Consider the following 16,811-nt stretch of genomic DNA (forward strand, 5'->3'; position numbering starts at 1 on the left):
TCTACAACATGCAAGCTTTCAGAGCTCGACAACATGCAAGCTTTCAGAGCTCTATAACGTGCAAGCTTTCAGAGCTCTATAACGTGCAAAATTTCAGAGCTCTATAACGTGCAAGCTTTCAGAGCCATATAACGTGCAAAATTTCAGAGCTCTATAACGTGCAAGCTTTCAGAGCTCTATAGCATGCAAGCTTTCAGAGCTCTATAATGTGCAAGCTTTCAGAGCTCTATAACGTGCAAGCTTTCGGAGCTCTACAACATGCAAGCTTTCAGAGCTCTACAACGTGCAAGCTTTCAGAGCTCTATAACGTGCAAGCTTTCAGAGCTCTATAATGTGCAAGCCTTCGGAGCTCTATGACGTGCAAGCTTTCAGAGCTCTATAACATGCAAGCTTTCAGAGCCCTACAACGTGCAAGCTTTCAGAGCTCTATAACGTGCAAGCTTTCAGAGCTCTATAATGTGCAAGCTTTCAGAGCTCTACAACATGCAAGCTTTCAGAGCTCGACAACGTGCAAGCTTTCAGAGCTCGACAACGTGCAAGCTTTCAGAGCTCTATAATGTGCAAGCTTTCAGAGCTCTATAATGTGCAAGCTTTCAGAGCTCTATAATGTGCAAGCTTTCAGAGCTCTACAACGTGCAAGCTTTCAGAGCTCTCTAATGTGCAAGCTTTCAGAGCTCTACAACATGCAAGCTTTCAGAGATCAACAACGTGCAAGCTTTCAGAGATCTATTATGTGCAAGCTTTCAGAGCTCTACAACATGCAAGCTTTCAGAGCTCTATAATGTGCAAGCTTTCAGAGCTCTTATAATGTGCAAGCTGTCAGAGCTCTATAATGTGCAAGCTGTCAGAGCTCTATAATGTGCAAGCTTTCAGAGCTCTACAACATGCAAGCTTGCAGAGATCTATAATGTGCAAGCTTTCAGAGCTCTATAATGTGCAAGCTTTCAGAGCTCTATAATGTGCAAGCCTTCAGAGCTCGATAATGTGCAAACTTTCAGAGCTCTACAACGTGCAAGCTTTCAGAGATCTACAATGTGCAAGCTTTCAGAGCTCTACAACATGCAAGCTTTCAGAGCTCTATAATGTGCAAGCTTTCAGAGCTCTTATAATGTGCAAGCTGTCAGAGCTCTATAATGTGCAAGCTGTCAGAGCTCTATAATGTGCAAGCTTTCAGAGCTCTACAACATGCAAGCTTGCAGAGATCTATAATGTGCAAGCTTTCAGAGCTCTATAATGTGCAAGCTTTCAGAGCTCTATAATGTGCAAGCCTTCAGAGCTCGATAATGTGCAAACTTTCAGAGCTCTACAACGTGCAAGCTTTCAGAGATCTACAATGTGCAAGCTTTCAAAGCTCTACAATGTGCAAGCTTTCAGAGCTCTATAACGTGCAAGCTTTCAGAGATCTATAATGTGCAAGCTTTCAGAGCTCTATAATGTGCAAGCTTTCAGAGCTCTATCATGTGCATTGTGCAAGCTTTCAGAGCTCTATAATGTGCAAGCTTTCAGAGCACTACAATGTGCAAGCTTTCAGAGCTCTATAATGTGCAAGCTTTCAGAGCTCTCTAATGTGAAAGCTTTCAGAGCTCTACAACGTGCAAGCTTTCAGAGCTCTACAACGTGCCAGCTTTCAGAGCTCTACAACATGCAAGCTTTCAGAGCTCTACAACATGCAAACTTTCAGAGCTCTCTAATGTGAAAGCTTTCAGAGCTCTACAACGTGCAAGCTTTCAGAGCTCTACAACGTGCAAGCTTTCAGAGCACTACAATGTGCAAGCTTTCAGAGCTCTACAACATGCAAGCTTTCAGAGCTCTACAACATGCAAGCTTTCAGAGCTCTATAATGTGCAAGCTTTCAGAGCTCTATAATGTGCAAGCTTTCAGAGCTCCACAACATGCAAGCTTTCAGAGCTTCACAACGTGCAAGCTTTCAGAGCTCCACAACGTGCAAGCTTTCAGAGGTTTACAACGTGCAAGCTTTCAGAGCTCTACATCGTGCAAGCTTTCAGAGCTCTACAACGTGCAAGCTTTCAGAGCTCTATGACGTGCAAGCTTTCAGAGCTGTACGACATGCAAGTTTTCAGAGCTCTACAACGTGCAAGCTTTCAGAGCTCTATAACGTGCAAGATTTCAGAGCTCTACAATGTGCAAGCTTTCAGAGCTCTACAACGTGCAAGCTTTCAGAGCTCGACAACGTGCAAGCTTTCAGAGCTCTACAACGTGCAAGCTTTCAGAGCCCTACAACGTGCAAGCTTTCAGAGCTCTACAACGTGCAAGCTTTCACAGCCCTACAACGTGCAAGCTTTCAGAGCTCTACAACATGCAAGCTTTCAGAGCTCTACAACATGCAAGCTTTTAGAGCTCTACATTGTGCAAGTTTTCAGAGCTCTATAATGTGCATGCTTTCAGAGCTCTACAACGTGCAAGGCCTTTTGTGTTCCAGAGAGCTTGGCAAGCAAATTCGGATGGCAGACTGTATCGAATGCCTGATATAAGTCCAGAGAGCTATGGTCTTCACCTCATGTTTGAGATTGAGGATCTCCACCCATTGCTGAGAGAGGAGCAGAACCATGTACAGAGCTTAGTCACCGGAATTTAATCCAAACGGATGCTCTGAGATCAGGTTTATGAAAACAGGAAAAACTACATCAGAAGCAATGATGATTCTATGACTTAACTTGTAATTGAAAACAAGTTCACTGGCCTGTAGTTAATAGGGTCTGACGTTAGGCAACCTTTGGTGATTTTGCAAGGCCTGCAACAAGTGTGTATCCATCACACACGAGCCAGAAAACAATATATTATCCTTAAGGCCAAACTCTCCAACTTGTTTTCTTCCTCAAAGTCATTATGGTGTCTTGTTCATTCTGTCTCTGGGATGTGCTCCCCCTCTACCCACTCACGCACCTGAAATCACATCAAAGTAAATTCTGCTCAAGACAAGCCAGAATGTCACCACTCAGTGTTTGCCTTCAAATCTCATGTATCCAACCAATCTTGCTCAGTCTCCACATTACCCCCCTCATAACCACTGTCTCATGGATAATGTTACTTTTTCAAACAAGGTAAGAAAGGTTCTGGCTAGTCTTGACTGGATCCAAAGTGCATCAGTGCTTGCTTTGTCAAATCTTGCTCTGCTGCTGTCCCTTATCCTTTACTTGCTCTCTTCTGTTTGTCCTTGACTGTACGTCACCTCCATTCTCCTGGGAAAACAGCCAACATCACTGTAATACAGATGAATGTGGGAAAAATGGATCCAAGCAATGACAGGTCGATTGCTTACTTTCAATTACAGTAGATCCTCGATTTAACGGATTTCGGATTTACCTGATAAAAATAAAAGGTTTGTGGATGCTTTCCTGTAATTCATGAATATACCACTAAGAGATTGGTGGGCATCAGACAATGCACGACCTGATGCGGAAGACGTCGTTACCGACTGTCTTCCTGGTCACATCGTGTGTAGTTCAGTCTTTGACTTTATGTGTTTCTTTGTTTTTCATTAGCGTATAAGTTGCACAAGTGATTTACCATGGCTTCTAAAGACAGTGGTGCTAAGAGAAAGCGTGCGAATTTTTTTAATGGAAATACCTCCTCAGAAATTTAAACGGACCTCCTCACAACTGCTCAGGTAGTGTGAGAAATATCGTGGGACAACCCGTGTGTATGAAAGGAGTGCGAGTGAGTGTGGGGAGAGTAGCGTGGCATGAGAAAGCGAGTGTGAACGGTTGTGAGATGGCCCGGGGGAGTGAACGGTTTGTGAAAGGTCATGAGGTGGCCCGTGTACCGAAATGGTGTGTGGTGAAAGCAATGAGGAATGGCCCTGTGTGAAGGACTGATGTGCAAGGGATCGTGAAGTGGTTTGTGAGTGTGCATGGTGTGCGAAAGACAGCGGAACGGCCCGTGTGCGTAAGTGATGTGAGGGCCGCCGGAAGTCCCACGACTGTAGATGGTTTGGGGAAGTCCCACATAGGGAGAGTGGGCGTGGTGAAGGTCGCAGGGTGGCCTGGATACGAGTGGCATATGAGGAGATTCCGCAGTGCAAGCAGTGGCTGTGGCGGACACGTCAGGGTTTCCCGTGGGGAATCCCTGGAATGGCAGTACCTTTATAAAGAATGAGTGTTGCGCAGAAATGTATAACTGTTTAATATTGTCTGTTATGCACAGTAGGACATTTTATTGAATGAATGAATAACCATTCGATATAAAGGACTTTCAGCATTAACGGACAACCCATCCTCCTCTACTTAGTCCATTAAATCGAGGTTGTAATGCATAAGTAAAGTCATGAAATCAAACATCACAGCTTTTTTCTTTTTTTCTTTGAATACAGATTCGAGGCTCGTGTAAGAGCGAACACATTGAACATGAAAACATGCAGACACATAAAACATACAATGAAGGGAGCGGGAGACAAGAGGGGGAGGGAGAGGGAAGCCCACAAGCACAACAACAGTATGAACAAGGACGTCGGTAGATCTGTGGAAGGGGCAGGGCTGCGGAGGAGGGAGGGGTACACAGTATAAAGCAAATGAACACTACCAGGAATTTCACTACTAGGAATTTCAGGAAAGAAGTTGGGGATTAAAAGAAGCGGATTTGGGTGTTTTAACGGGGGTAGAAAAGATCAAGGTTTTGGATTGGGGAAGATAAGAGATGGTGGTGAACAGCTGTTTTAAAGACCTGGAGGGAGGAGTGGGATTGAAGAGAGTGAGGGAGTTTGTTCCAGAGGCGGGAGTAAAGAGGAATAAAGGAATGAAAGAGTGAAGGTGAGCAGAGAGCCTAGATTTTGGCAGTTTAACCATAAGAGGGTTGCAGGCAGATCTTGTGCGACCTGTAGGAATATTTGGGGGACAAAGCACAGACAGAGCTGGGGGAGCTAGGCTGGAGAGGAGTATGTAGAAGACAGAAAGATCACCAACCTGCCTGTGGTGAGAGAGAGAAAAGCCCTCAGAATCAGCTTCATCATGGGAGACTCTAATGATTCTGAATGCTTTGCTTTCAACCGCGTGAAGCCAAGCTAGGTGTGAGGCAGGAGCACCAGCCCAGAGGGGAGAGCAGTATTCAATTGAGCTGCGGATGAAAGCGCTTTGTATGTGGTGAGGAGCTAATATATGTATGTATGTGGTGAGGAGCTAATATACAGACTTGGCATTTAATATGGAATATTTTTTTTGTGGGGCTGAACTTACTTTTCAAGTTAACTTAGAACCAAAAGTTAATTGGAATTATGTTGAAATTAATATAGATTTTGTTAATGTGACCTTTAAAAGAAACAAAAACCACATTTGACATTTCGAAGCAAATAAATTGATCCTTGAAAGTGATGTAAACTGATATTGAACTCAATTCACGGACAGTACTGTGTTAAACTTCTGTACGTTTTCCAGAAGTATTTCTTTATTTTGCACATTAGCCAAAATTTTTTTTAACAAAAACAAAAGTTAAATTACAACTGGGATTACGGACAGTAAAATTACAGTACAGTACGTCGTGTAACCCCCACGAGCATTCAGGAGAGCACGTACACGTTGAGGCATGCTGTTCATGAGATTTTCCAAGGTTTGGACAGGAATCGCTTGCCATGCAGTGACAATAGCCTGCTGCAATTCACGCACAGAGGTCGGCTGCTGGTCCAAGTTGTCGATTTGATGCGTTAATTCTGCCCACAAGTTCTCTATCGGATTCATGTCCGGGGACATGGCAGGCCACTCCATATGCTCTACACCACGGTCAGCAAGAAAGTGTTGGATCATGCGAGCACGATGAGGCCATGCATTGTCATCTTGGAAGACAAAGTTTCCTCGAAAGGCTACACGAGCAAATGGAAGCATTGTTTCTTCCAGAATGGCCCTGTACTTGAACTGGTTCAGGTTTCCATTCAGAACAACCAGGTCAGTTTTGCCCCCTGCATGAAAAGCAACCCAAACGGTCACCCCACCACCTCCAGCTTGGACTCTTGGCACTATACAATCTTCGTTGTAGGCTTCATGCACTTGTCTGCGCACTCAGACATGGCCATCTTGACGATAGACCAGAAATCAAGACTCGTCACTGAAGATCACGTGATTCCAGTGTCCTGGCTGCCATTGACGGTGCTCTCTGGCCCACTGCAATCGGCGCTGGTGGTGTTGTCTTGTCAGGCGTGGCTTTCTCAGGGGACGCCTGGCACGATAGCCTGCTTGAACCAGTCGTTCGTCGACTAGCCTTCTGGATACAGGCGCATTTGTCAGTTGCTGCCACTCAGCCCTAAGCCGATTAGCTGACTTGGTACGGCCATTGCGTACTAACCGGTGCAGCTGGCGATCATCCCTCCTTGTGGTTCTGCGGGGACGTCCTGGCCTCGATATTGGAGGAGGGACACCCCTCTGAGCATAGCGTTTCGGGATCTTTGACACCTGACCTTGAGTGATGCCATACTGCCGAGCAACAGCACACTGTTTCATGCCGGAATTTCGTAAAGCCACCACTCCATGACAAACAGCATTGTCAAGTTGACGGACCATCTCCAGAGGAAGCGGCAATAACTTTTGTAGACGTGCAGCAGTTGTTTTCCACTAATACAGAACGCAACAACCCTTATATACCCGATTGTGAAGCCAATCGTCAAATGTACCTGTCCGTACATTTTGTCACACCACCTGTGATATAATCCTGTTATTGACTTCTTGCTGCGACAGACAATCAGTGACATGGTTCTTTAAACAAAGAAATCACCGAAGTGTAAAAGAAACTCACCAGATTGATATTCTGAGTACAGAAAGGAAACCCAAGTCAAGAAAAAATAAATATTCCATATTAAATGCCAAGTCTGTATGTATGTATGTGGTGATAGTAGTAATATATGTGTGTGGTAATATATGTAGCCTGGTGTTGGCTTAGCGGTTAGTGTGTCGGCTTGGGATCCTTGGATCCTGGGTTCAAATCCCGGTCGATCGCTGAATTAACGCCAGGGGGGTTGACTCAGCCTGTCATCCTTCCGAGGTCGGCAAACTGAGTACCAGCTTGCTGGGATGAATGATCACGGTGTGTACCCCGGTTTAGAATAGGTACACCGTATCCCTGCGATCGTAAGAGCGTGACCAAGGGTTGGCGTCAGGAAGGGCATCCGGCCATAAAAACATTGCCTCAAACAGGCAACCATGATTGTCATGGGGCCCGCAAGGCTAACCCCCGCTCTAGCGGGGAAAATGGCCTTAAAACGATCATTCATTCATTCATTTTCATGTGGTGAGGAGCTAATATATGTATATATGTGGTGAGGAGCTGACAATAGTCTTTCCTTTTCTCAAACAATCTTATATCTGATCATCTTTTTGGATTCCCATCCTACCTTGTGCTCTGCTTTGATTTTTATTAAAAACAAATACTTTTTCACAACTTGTTATGAGCATGCCAATGTTCTGTGAAGAGTATGGACCAATGACCTCCTAAATTGTAAAAAGCATTAGGAATCATGACTTGTCAAATTACTTGACACCATTCCATTGATTCACTGTCAGTTTGTGGTCCAATCTCAACATCACTCACCATCGCTACCCTACCCCATTAACCCTACCAAATCAAGGACTTACTGTGTTACCTTCCCTTCTCTCATTACAAAAACAACAACCTCATTGCATCAAATCTTTTTCATTGAACACTCACCAGAACCAGCACCATCGTTCCCCGCCTGCTTCCAGGTCTCGTTGGTAGCAACAGAGAAGACCGTGACACTGTTTCGACCATCAAGATTTCGCATAACGGGGTCTTGGCCCACACGACCCAGGAGCTGCACTCTGTTCATGGCTGCCATACACAAAGAAGCACAAACAATCTCTATGAGTGACTTGAATGGGTGGTTGCATTGAATGAACCTATACTTATAACTCACAAAGTAGATGAGAAAAAAAAAATCAGTTATTTTTTACCAGCTGTTTCACTCCATCATTATCATCATGGAAAGAGTGATTAATAAGCCCAATTTTAAGGTAGATCCTCTTTTTAACAAAGTCTGAGCCATGTGGGATTACACAAGCCAGAAGCATTTACGAGTATTATTGACTGACCAGTACAGGAAAGTTATTTTTTATTTTTTACAGAAATGGGCAGGCCAGAGAGGGGAGGTGCGTACAATCTAGTTGAGCCAATGCTGAAGGGATATTGCATTCTATTCCATTATTTTGTATTGTCTGCATGAAACATGGAAATATTTCCTCCACTGGCAATTCAATTCAAAATAGGTGCATCACATCCTTTTCACATTAGCATTGAACATGTGAATTGAATTTGGCACAAATGACAGTCTAAAGCAACTGTGCGAGTTGAATGCAGCACTACGGCAAATACCTGAACAATCAAAACTAAAACAATTATGAAGTGGGTGTGATGGATCTTGTATTATCTTGTGAACCCTCAACGTTTCTCATATAAGGTACACATCACATCGAGTGAATGTTTCTCCATATTACACGCTGGGCAATCTTATTTATATAACGAGCAAAAGTACCCAGCGTTGCCGGGTAACAATGAGTCGCTCCATCATCCAGAGGGAATTTTAAAAACAGATCACTGGTACAGTGGAGTCACACACTGGAATGGAAGTATGAATTAAGTTAAAAATAGTTATCAAGTTAAATAAAAAAACTAACCCCACAAGGAAAATGACTGCCTCACTTAAATAAATGAATATATAAACTTAGTTATAAGAATCGCTATATATGGTAAATTTTGTCAGATTTCACTCCAGATTTGGACATTAATTTGGTCTACAGGATCCAATCCTCATATCCGAGTCCAGATTTTGATGATATGCTTCAATTATGTAATGATAAATCGATCGTGTTTCCAAGGCAAGGCACGTTTGAGAAGGCAGAAACAAAATGGTGGCTAAAGAACCAAGCGAGTGGCAGTGGGCTGACCAAGATGGCGTGCCGCCATATTGGTAAGGCTTTTTCGGGTTTTTTCTCATGAGCACCTCGTTATTTGTCTTCAAAAAGGGTGTTATAACACACCCAAACACCCAGTTTTCATCATTGCAATCTGTTGGAGGTGTATGCATGCAAAATTTGGGGCCGCTAGGTTTAATGGTTTTGGAGGAGACAGATGGACGGACAGACGGACACTACCTTTTATTACGAGTACCCTACTGCAAAGCCGCAATGAGCCGGCGAAGCCAAAGCCTCTTGCCACTATTTTACCCATCACTATGGCATCAGTAGGTTAGGTTGTTGGTAGTAGGTAGGTGTAGTAGGTACCGTACCTAGTTCAAAATGACACCATTTTCATTCTGGATGAGATTAAAATTATAAAATTTCCTTCTTGATTAATTTGGTGAATTAATCAATCTCAACTTCGGACATTTCCGGCTGTGAAAAACTATCCCCTATGGCAGCGAGATTTCTAAAAAATAATTCTTCGTCAATTTTAGAATATTCGACGCCGTTTTCGGCCTCCGAAACACGGTAATAAGCTTTTTTGAAATATTTTTTCAAATACTCGAATCTCATTGGTTCCGGTGTTTGGTGACGATTTTTGTTGAAGATAACCAGGGCCCGTGCAGGCCCGGGGAACGAGGTTGGTCTTAAAGTATTTTAATTACAAATTAGAGGTGCATAAGATTGTGAATAAAAAAAAGACGGGTGAAACAAACTCCTATTGAACTTTTTCGCAATTTTTTATGCATACTTCCGCATCCGCAAGATGGCGGCCTCCATGGAGCGATTTGGTTTTTGAAATATTTTTTCAAATGCTCGAATCTCATTGGTTCCGGTGTTTGGTGACGATTTTCGTTGAAGATAACCAGAGCCCATGCGGGCCCGGGGAACGAGGTTAGTCTTAAAGTATTTTAATTACAAATTAGAGGTGCATAAGATTGTGAATCAAACAAAGACGGGTGAATCAAACTCCTATTGAACTTTTTCGCAATTTTTTATGCATACTTCCGCATCCGCAAGATGTCGGCCTCCATGGAGCGATTTGGTGCGTCAAAGCTTCGAAATTCTCAACGGATCCAGCAAAATCTGGCTTTTCAACATAATACGTACGCGTTCATTCACAACACCGGCTTCGCCGGCTATTATTACAGATTGTAGAGAACATATAATTACCTTTTACTGTAAAAAAAAAAAAGTTACACAAACTTATATTGATATGCAAACAAAATTGTTGGTGACTGTTGCACTCATTTTCAAATTGGACTAGAAAATGTTTTGGTCATATTTTTTTTAAATACAGAAGTGTTGGCTGATGTAAATTGAGTTGGATGACAGAGGATGGAAGGTCAAAAGTTGACAATGAGGTGTGGGAAAAAGGCATGGAAGAGAAACAGACACATCAGCATGAGTCAAAAAGGCTGCAAGGTGGACAATTAAGGCAGGATCAGAAAAAAGAGAAAAATGTCAGGGCAATGTATGGGAAGCAACATGAGATGATAATAGGTGTTGTCTTGAAAGATTAGAAAGAAAGATTAGAGAGAAGATCATGATAAAAAAGACTAGGGAATCAATTTAACAGTTAGACAAAGAGCAAAAAGAGTGACGGATTGCACATAGCCCAAACGTGGGAAAGATAACAATACGGGTCGCTTAAAGGAAAATAAGATGGATTACAAAGGGATAAAACATTTTTTTTAAAGGTGTGAAGGGATGGCGGTTTCACACATGTGAGGAGGGAATATGACAGATTTTGAATATATAATGACGCATAAGTCTTATTTTCTTGGCTCCTAAAATTATCTCATGCTTATGTTAATACATGCAATATGGGAAATAATTATCACTACACATTGCAAAGTTACCCCCAAGAAGGATTTCCGACAACAATATGTTCCGATATTTGAACACTATTGTGTCATCTTCAGATCTGCAGAAAAGTATGCTATAGTCAGCCTGCTTAACATAGGGGTTGCACAATATCAGGCCCTAAGCAGAGTAATCTGCAAAATGCAACAGGATTTTCCAGGGAAGCAGATAGATCAGTTATGCAGTAAACAAAAACCAACAGATTGCAAGACTGCCTTGTGGGATTCCAGGATATAAGGGCCTGACACGGAGAGTGCAAGATGGTTCTGGGCACCACTTTAACGCTCCTAAGTCCGAACAGTAGTATGACTCTTAGTGGTTGCTGTCTACAACCTACTACATAAAAAAAGGTCCAAACAGATGGGTGTATTTTAGGAGACACCATCGACTGGATGGTCGTTGGCTCACGAAGAGAACTCATCCACCCTTTAAAAGGTACTGTTTTTAGTCCTGCAGGGTGTCACAGTCACCCTCCCCACTGGCAAGCCAGTGAGGGTAGTTGACTAGTTGGTTTAGTCACCACTATTGACCGACCATGCGGCAGGTAGCACTGGGTTACATGTTACCAGTTGCATTCAAGAAAGAGACTAATCTGACTAATAGCCAAGGCACAGCATCAATGAGGGCACCTTGATGCAGAGAAAGTTCCCTGCCTGCACGCATTCACTGGTGAATGTTAGACATCCCACTGTGCCTTGATAAAAGTCCTTTTGTGCCGGTACTCGAGTAAAAATTCCAAATTACTTTCATAACCTACTTCACGCTGTGATCGAGTGGAGACCTGTCTAGGGGTAGTTCTTAGTCACAGAAACATTAACTTACAGTGGGTGAACCAATGCTATGAAAACAAAATATGGTCAGGAATACACAAGTCTAATCCCACAAATGTCCGTGGTCTGGCAAAGGGAGATAATAAAATACCGGGTTAAAAAAAAAAAAAAAAAAATTATATACATATATAAATATATATACAGACAGATACTCCTGTTTTATTATATGTATATATGTATATATATATATATATATATATATATATATATATATATATATATATATATATATATATATATATATATATATATATATATATATACATATATATATTGTGGTGGATATGAGAATGGTTTTTTTTTTTTGTTGTTGTTGTGTAAATTGTTGTAAAATATCGCCCTCCTTACTCCAGTGTTGTATAATGGTCAAAGGGCGTTCCCGTAGTTAATTCCATAAAGCATACACGAAGGACATCATATATCCATGTTCAGTAGTTATATCCTTATTATGTGTATTAGGCTAAGGATTTGTCTTCCATTAATTTGACACTCCATTGCACTGCATTAAATAAAGTAGATCCCTCCGACATGGCATCTTCCAAGTGCCAGGTTTAGCCACTTTGCTGCATTTCATCTGCCGTCCACTTTGCTGCAATTGCCAACTGCATTTTGGGTGGTTTTCTTCATTGCCATTGCTGCCCTTTGGCTGGGGCTAGCGCGAATCGCCCCCAAAACCACCATTGGCCACGAGGCAAGGTCGGGGAAGAAGGGCGTGTCTCCACCTCGTCATAGAGGGGAGGAGTGAACCAGCCCTTGCCGACCAACCCAGAAGGAGGGGTTGGCTTTAGAGGGCGGAGAGAGAACGTTTGGGGGAGGTTCGCAAAAGGGTCAAGGGTGGGGCTTATATAACCCGAGGCAGAGGCCCCCAGAGAGAGTCGAGGAGGGAGGAGATCAGAACACCGAAAAGCCTGGAAGTTGTTGTTGGACTAAGCAAGAGAGGAAGTTGTTGGACTGGGTTGGACTAAGAAAGAGAGAGGAGAGAACCCGTCACGCCAGACCCCCCACCAGCGCGTCGGCTCCACCAAGCAGCTCCGACCCGTGATCCCGCGCACACGACAGGATCGGTGGCATCGGCGGCCGTCGAGGTCCAGCCCGACGTCCTGTGCGGGATCAAGCTCCAGCCAGCTCCGTGCCTTCCTCCCCCCTCCAGCCACCCACCTCCTTCCAACCAATCCACTCTGCAATTCCCCGTGTGAGTCCGTCTTTGTTTGTTCTGTCCAGGGAATAAGTTAAGCCTGTTAGATAAGCTAGTATTTTCACTGTGTCACCTGCTTTTTCCATTTTCCCTGTATATAACCTTGACTGCTCCTTTTGCTTTAGTGTGTGTAAATAATAAATCCTGTTATTCTTCTGTACGTCTTCTTCTTCCTCTTTACATTCGGTCGCTTTAGAGGTTTCCATATTGAATATCTGTGGCGCGATTTTGGCCAACGTTCAGGAATCGGGTTAGTCGGGGTAACTGTTCGGGCGCAGCGCCATCCGCTCGGCAAAGTAACATCTTATCCGCGTCCGTAACTATATATATATATATATATATATATATATATATATATATATATATATATATATATATATATATATATATATATATATATATATATATACATATATATATATAATAAAACAGGAGTACCTGTCTGTCTGTCGGTCTGTCGGTCTGTCCATCCCCCAACTACTCCCTCAGTTTTGGGGCTAGCCCCACCATATTTTCTGTGGAACATTTTGGGGTCCCAACGGATGTTGTAAGATAGGTAGGAGGTTTCATAAATTCCTCAATAAAATTATGATTTTAAAATTAACTTGATACCGAGTTGCCCCAAATCCAGAAGTGAATACATGACGATAATGAGATGGTTTGATAATATCTCAATACAATCGTCATTTAACACAGTATTTTGTTAAAGTATCAATTTATGATTGGAATGACGTTTGGAATTGAGTGAATACAATTACGATTTTGAATTTCCAACCGAAAGGAACTGCTCCACATCCGGATGTAACATCAGCACAAAATTAAATATTTGTTTATGTCACGAGTGTTCGTAAAAGTATTTTTTATATTAATGCTATTTAATTTGTGATTGGAGTTATGCTGTTTGGAATGAAAATAGATATTGAGTTCGAGTGAATGATGAAATGACGTGAGGGTTTCTACTTTCTAAGCGTGACATTCGCGGATCACCATATGCAGATTCGCCATTGACTGGGTATAGAACCATTCAAACAGGTACGTTTTTCGTGCAAGTTCTTCAGGAACCTGCTGTCCATGCTTGATGTTCGACTAAAGGTGGCACAGGAATGTGGAATTTATTGGTTCATGGTTTTCCATTCGCGGTTTTTTTTTTTACTTGTCTTTCACGAACCTGCTGTCCATGTCTGACGTGCGATTGAAGGAGCCACAGGAATTTATTGGTTCCATGGTTTAGCATTCACCATTTCTGCATTGTTGGCTTGCTTTCGGCTCCCCACCCGTGTGTGTGTGTGTGTGTGTGTGTGTGTGTGTGTGTGTGTGTGTGTGTGTGTGTGTGTGTGTGTGTGTGTATGTATGTATATATATATATATATATATATATATATATATATATATATATATATATATATATATATATATATACATATATATATATATATATATATATATATATATATATACATATATATATATATATATATATATATGATCAAGGCACCTCCTAGCTTTAATGGTGAGCACCAGCCACGAATTATGTCTCACACGGTAAATACCGCATAACCCGCAAGGAACCAACAGCCTGTCTGCCACACAGACCATCGTTCCCACCAGTGCAAACCAAAACCAGGGGGTGCGGTGCGATCGGCGGGGATAATAATGAGATATATTATATATATATATATATATATATATATATATATATATATATATATATATATATATATATATATATACAGTCACGTGAAAAAGTAAGTACACCCCATGTAGTTTTCACTTTTTCAACATATTTCAACATACAGCTATTTGATCTTCATTTCAACAATATTGATAGATAAAGGTGATATTGAAGGAGCAGCGCTCCTGCTTGAGACGGACGAAGTGACGGACGAGACACAAACTCGTCCGAGAAGATGTTTATTGTATAATCATCTCGGGAACTCTGAAAGCCCGTTTATCGGGTTCGCATAAATATATCCAAACCAAAAAGCATACATCAGAACCAAAGCCCCGCCTCTCAGGCGAGGCACGCTTTGGTGGTCATGTGACCGACAGGTGCAAAGGATTATAACCTCGGCGCCGCGGTTTGGCCGCCGGTTACATCACCGGCTTGGGCCAGGAGATTCTGTTGCTGGTCTCGAGCTTTGGGGGACCCATGGGTCGCTACACACGCCCCACCAGAATCGACTTGGTCCAGGAAGGTCAACCTGAGGGGGGTCCGGATGACCCGACCGAAACGACCCCTGGCTGGTCGCGGGGGGAGGGGTCCGGTGTGGTGGCGGGTGGCCGGACGGGGGGTGCAGTAGACGGGGGGCGGCCGCGCCGCGGTGGGAGAGCCAGCCGTGGTGGCTGGCCGACGTCCATGTGGGCCGGCTTGAGGCGGTCCACCGAAATCGGGTCCGCCCGGCCGCCGATGCTGACGACGAAGGACTTGTTGTCCCGTCGTAGGACCCGGAAGGGTCCGTCGTATGGTGGCCGGAGCGGCCCCCGGTGCGCGTCGTGGCGCACAAAGACGTACTCTGCCGTGCGGAGTGCTGGGGGGACGTAGGATTGGGGGTCGCCGTGGCGGGACGTGGGCACCGAGGCGAAACGTTGGGCGGCCTCCTGGAAGCCCATGCGCTGGCGCGCGGCAGACCAGGGACTGGTGGCGTCGGGCACGAACTCGCCCGGGACGCGGAGGGCCTGGCCGTACACCAGCTCGGCGGTGGACGCCTGGAGGTCCTCCTTTGGAGCCATGCGGAGGCCCAAAAGGACCCACGGGAGCCGGTCGGCCCAGCCGTCGTCCTGGAGGCCGGCCATGAGTGCGGCCTTCATGGAGCGGTGGAACCGCTCACACAACCCGTTGGCCTGGGGGTGGTAGGCCGTGGTGCGGTGCAGGGTAACGCCCAACGTGCGGGCGACCGCGCCCCACAGTTCGGACGTGAACTGTGGGCCGCGGTCCGACGAGATGTCCACCGGTGCGCCGAAACGCGCGACCCAGGTGGCGATGAACGCCTGGGCCACGTCGGCGGTGGTGGTGGAGGCGAGGGGTACGGCCTCCGGCCACCTGGTGGTCCTGTCCACCATGGTAAGCAGGTGGGTGAACCCCTGCGATGGGGGCAGGGGACCCACCAGGTCCACGTGGACGTGGTCGAAACGTCGCTCGGGCACCGTGAAAGGAGCCAGCGGAGCCTGGGTGTGACGGTGGACCTTGGCCCGCTGGCAGGGTGTGCAGGCGTTGGCCCAGTCGCGGACGTCCCGTCGCAACCCGTGCCAGACGAAACGTGCCGACACCAGCCTCTGGGACGCCTTCCGGCCCGGGTGTGAGAGGCCGTGGAGCGAAGCAAAAATGCGACGCCGCCAGGTGACTGGCACAACGGGGCGAGGTCGGCCTTGGGAGACGTCACAAAGCAGGACCGTGTCCGCGAAGGGGACGTCAGCCAAGCGGAGGCCCGTGTCCGCCACCCGGAGCGCCTGCACCGTGCCGTCGGTGGCCTGGTCCGTCGCCATCAGGGCGAAATCGACGCCGAGGTGGACGGCGTTGGCGCCGGCTCGAGAAAGGCAGTCGGCCACGGCGTTGTCCTTTCCGGCGACGTGCCGGATGTCCATAGTGTATTCCGACACGGCGGAGAGGTGGCGCTGCTGGCGGGCCGACCACGGCTCCGTGACCTTGGCCATGGCGAAAATCAATGGCTTGTGGTCGACAAAGGTCGTGAACGGGCGGCCCTCCAGGAGGTGGCGAAAATGGCGGACGGCCAGGTACAGCCTGAGGAGCTCGCGGTCGAAAGTGCTGTACTTCAACTCGTTGGGCAGGAGTTGCCGGCTGAAGAACGCGAGCGGCTGCCAGGCCATGTTTACCCATTGCTCATGAACCGCGCCCACGGCGTAGTCGGAGGCGTCGGTGGTGAGGGCGATGGGAGCATGGGGTACCGGGTGGGCCAGCAGCGTGGCCTTGGCGAGGGCCCGTTTTGCGCCGGTGAAAGCAGCGTCCATGTCCGTGGACCAGACGACGTCGCGCTTCGGTGGCTGGCCGCG

At 45.4% G+C, this 16,811-nt stretch overlaps 1 protein-coding gene across 4 annotated transcripts in view; it reads right to left on the reverse strand.

Moving 5' to 3' along the window:
* SSBP1 (single stranded DNA binding protein 1) overlaps positions 1-16,811 on the reverse strand; it is a 69,721-nt gene that overhangs the window by 20,676 nt on the left and 32,234 nt on the right. For all 4 annotated transcript variants that reach the window (XM_068119090.2, XM_078777726.1, XM_068119099.2 and 1 more), the window contains one exon: positions 7,645-7,785. In XM_068119090.2, coding sequence (XP_067975191.1) covers positions 7,645-7,785 — 141 coding nt within the window. The remainder of the gene's footprint in view (positions 1-7,644; positions 7,786-16,811) is intronic.

The sequence above is a fragment of the Myxine glutinosa genome, chromosome 1 (assembly GCF_964187855.1).
Source record: "Myxine glutinosa chromosome 1, kmMyxGlut1.1, whole genome shotgun sequence".
Taxonomy (NCBI): Eukaryota; Metazoa; Chordata; class Myxini; order Myxiniformes; family Myxinidae; genus Myxine; species Myxine glutinosa.